This window comes from Buceros rhinoceros, unplaced genomic scaffold, assembly GCF_000710305.1.
Source record: "Buceros rhinoceros silvestris isolate BGI_N320 unplaced genomic scaffold, ASM71030v1 scaffold23567, whole genome shotgun sequence".
Taxonomy (NCBI): Eukaryota; Metazoa; Chordata; class Aves; order Bucerotiformes; family Bucerotidae; genus Buceros; species Buceros rhinoceros.
The window spans coordinates 18,879-22,122 of NW_010423092.1; the positions used below are offsets into that span (position 1 = coordinate 18,879).

At 53.9% G+C, this 3,244-nt stretch overlaps 1 protein-coding gene across 1 annotated transcript in view; it reads left to right on the forward strand.

The window, feature by feature from the left end:
- Nucleotides 1-3,244, forward strand: part of NRBP1 (nuclear receptor binding protein 1) — a gene marked incomplete at both ends in the record, with an annotated part of 17,741 nt that overhangs the window by 12,962 nt on the left and 1,535 nt on the right. The window contains 2 exons of the mRNA XM_010140317.1: nt 2,438-2,521; nt 2,777-2,835. Coding sequence (XP_010138619.1) covers nt 2,438-2,521; nt 2,777-2,835 — 143 coding nt within the window. The remainder of the gene's footprint in view (nt 1-2,437; nt 2,522-2,776; nt 2,836-3,244) is intronic.

Below are 3,244 nucleotides of genomic sequence, written 5' to 3' on the forward strand. Positions count from 1 at the left end.
CCCTAAAGACTGACAGGCAGACTGGTGAGCTCCATCTGCCCAGACGAGCTCCTCGTGCTGGCGTGTCCCGGAGAGTTTGGGCAGTCCAGCAAGCTCTGCAGGCTCTGGTAACAACACTGATTATTTCTCTTGATGCTTTTATTGTCAGATTGAGTTCAGCTTGCCAAAGGCAAGTGGCTTGTCCTTGTACCTTCTACTCGGCTTCAAGTCTCCTCCTATTGTCTGCCCCGCATGGACACTGTATTTGTCTGAATCATTTTTTAAAATTCATCTCTGCTTTGCTAATTCCCTGCCAGACAGACCAGTCTGATGGTGCCACGTCTTGTCATCTGCCCCTTGCTGTCCATGGCTGAGAAAAGCACCTTTGTTGGTGGGGGTCTGGCTTTCTTGTTTGACCTTTGTGGTTTGTCTCACGTAGCTGTCCTGAGCCCTGCGCACCTGATGTCCAGAGAGCTGAGGGTCATCACTAGGTGTGGTGGTGCATGGCACATAGCAACCGTGCGCAGATCAGGCAGAAGAACTGTCTCAGAGGTACCTTAAAGTGTATATTCTTACCTTGTACAGCTAAGGTTTTGCTCTCGAATGTTGTTCAGGCAAAGTTCCTCTCAAGCCTCTGTCTGTGCTCAGGGGCTTACATGCCAAGGTGATGGACCCACAGCACTGACCAGTTCAGACCAAAACCAAAGCTTCTCCCAGCTTCTGAAACACTGTCAGGAAGTGCAGCAGTTCCTTCGTCTGCCTTGTTTGACATGCTGGCAGTGATTTCTTCAGAGCCAGCTTCAGCAACAGGTTGTTGCTGTCACAGTGGTGGAGGGGCAGAGGTGTGTCTGCAAGGCTCTGCCTAGCTCTGAGGCATCCAGAGAAGATTCTGGTCTTACACCATTGCTCTACTGGTGCATTGCTTCAGTTTTGCAGTAACAGCAAGACTGTGCCTGTGACTTCCAGCTGAGTTGCATGTGAGCTGCGGTAGGAACTGCTAGAACAGGAAAAGCTTGCCACATGTGGCTGGTCAAACCCAGCTCAGAGCCAGCTCAGGCTCTGCCACAGGGACAGACCTGAGAAGTTCCAGTGGGACTCTGCACATTCAGAGGCACAAGGACCAGAATATCAGAGGGGACAGGCCCCTGGATGACCTACAACAGCAGATTCAGAGCCACCTTTCTGTGCGTCTGAGCTGGACGTCCCCATGGGCAGCACAATGGAATGCTGGTGCCACTGCAAGATGTCCAAAGACCTGCATGTGGAGAAGCTTATTGTCAAGTCCATAACAAGGAGCAGCCAGCCGGCAGAGGCAGGGCCAGGGTTGCATGGTGCTGCCCTGATGATGTGGGAGTGCCCCTGTTACATCACCAGGAAGGTTTCTGGGGACGATGCTGTTCTGTGATCGGTGCTGAGGTTGAGCCGAGTCACCAAGGAAGATCCTTCTTGTGTGACTGGAGCCCACAGAACATCTCTGCTCTGGGGCTGGAACTTGCTCAGTGTCATTCAGTTGGGACTCCTCTTTGGAGTCTCCTGCCCCAGCCCAGGAGTGCCTGGGAAAACACAAGTGGTTTGGTGTGTTCTGCGTGAGTCCATGTTGTAGCAGCACAGACCAACACCAATCACCATTGTCCAGGAAGGAACACGGTGGGAGATGGGCCTGAGACTGTGGGACTGGGAGTGTTCAAAGGTGGAGTAGAGCTTCGGGTGGGATGGTGGCTCCGCTCCTGCCCACGTCATTGTTCCTCCTGGTGGAGCCAGCTGCTTAGATTGGGAGCTGTTTGCAGTCTCCTTTGGAGGTGGCTGTCCCAAAGGCTTGTCTTTTTTTGGGGTCTGTACCTGTGTTCTGCTCTTTGTCGTGGTGGCTGGGACTTATTCCCTCCCCATAGCTCTGAGTGGTTTGTGGTTGTTGCTGCAGAGCCCTGCTCTCAGGGTGGTCATGTCCTCATTCGGCAGCTTCGCTCCTCTACTGTCTTGAGACGCTTTGGCACCAGTGCCAGGCTGGTGTGTGGAAGAGTTGCCTTGTAGGTCTGTCCCTCTCCATGAGCCCTGAGGTGGTGGCTCATTGCAGTGATCTTGGAATCTCTGGCTGTTCCTAGGGCTTCCATTGTAGCTGAGTTGTTTATGCCAAATGCTGCAGTTTTAGGTGTTTCGCATGAAGGGCTCACACTTTGACAGGAGCCCTTCCCAGTTTGTCCCCTTTGGCAGAAGCTGTGGTCCCCAGGTTTGCTCTTGGAGAGCGATTCTAAGCTGCCTTAGTTGATCTGCAGCCATGGGAACAGCAGAGAAATCTGTCAGGGTGATGACCTGGGATGCGGGACTGAGGAGGGCCAACATAACTCCACTGTGCTGCCTCATGGGACTCCAGAGGGGCCTGGAGCTGCATGTGTTCCCTGGGATCTAGTTGGGGATCGGCTGTGGTTTCCTGAGCCCTAAAGCAATCATGACTTTCTTCTAGTGGCACCGGACACGATTAACAACCACGTGAAGACCTGTCGTGAGGAGCAGAAGAACCTGCACTTCTTTGCCCCGGAATATGGAGGTACGGCGTGGCTGCTGCTGCCAGCCTGGTCAGGTTGGCCATACTCACACTTCCGAGCTGACTCGTTTTCAGCCACGGGCTTGTGGCAGGTGTTGCATTAACCGTTCTCAGTTACTTGCCTGCTTAAATGCTTCAGCTCCTCGGGCTATTGGTAGCAGAGGAGGGAGGAAAGGGAGGAGGAGGGTTGTGTAGCCCAGAGGTGGTCCTGCTGGCATGGTGCTGGGCTGGTAACGGAGCATTGTTTCTGCGTTACAGAAGTTGCCAATGTCACCACTGCTGTGGACATTTACTCCTTTGGGATGTGTGCACTGGAGGTGAGTGTGGAATGCCAGCTCTGGGGCAGGGGGGAATGAACTGAGGGAAGGAGATGACTGTGGGAACACCCTGGTTATGGGTAGGTGGGTTAGCTTGGGAGCAAGTGTGCTTTGTTCTCTGATGCACTTTTGCCTTGGTGGGATCCAGGCTCCCCCAGTGCCTCACAAAGAAAGAGATGGCTCGGGAACAGGTGGTTCTTCCTGAAATTCCTCCCTTGTCATTCCTGACTCAGTGGGTCTTGGCCAGTCCTGAGGTCTGACCCCCTGACTGGTGGGAACAGTTGCTGCTGTACTTACGTACACAGAGAACAAACCTCCCTGTCTGGGGTGTGCCTGTTTCTCCTGCGGTTCCCAGAGGAGGGGACAGACCAGTCTGTAGCTGCTCCAGGCTGGCCTGTCCCCCCCCCGG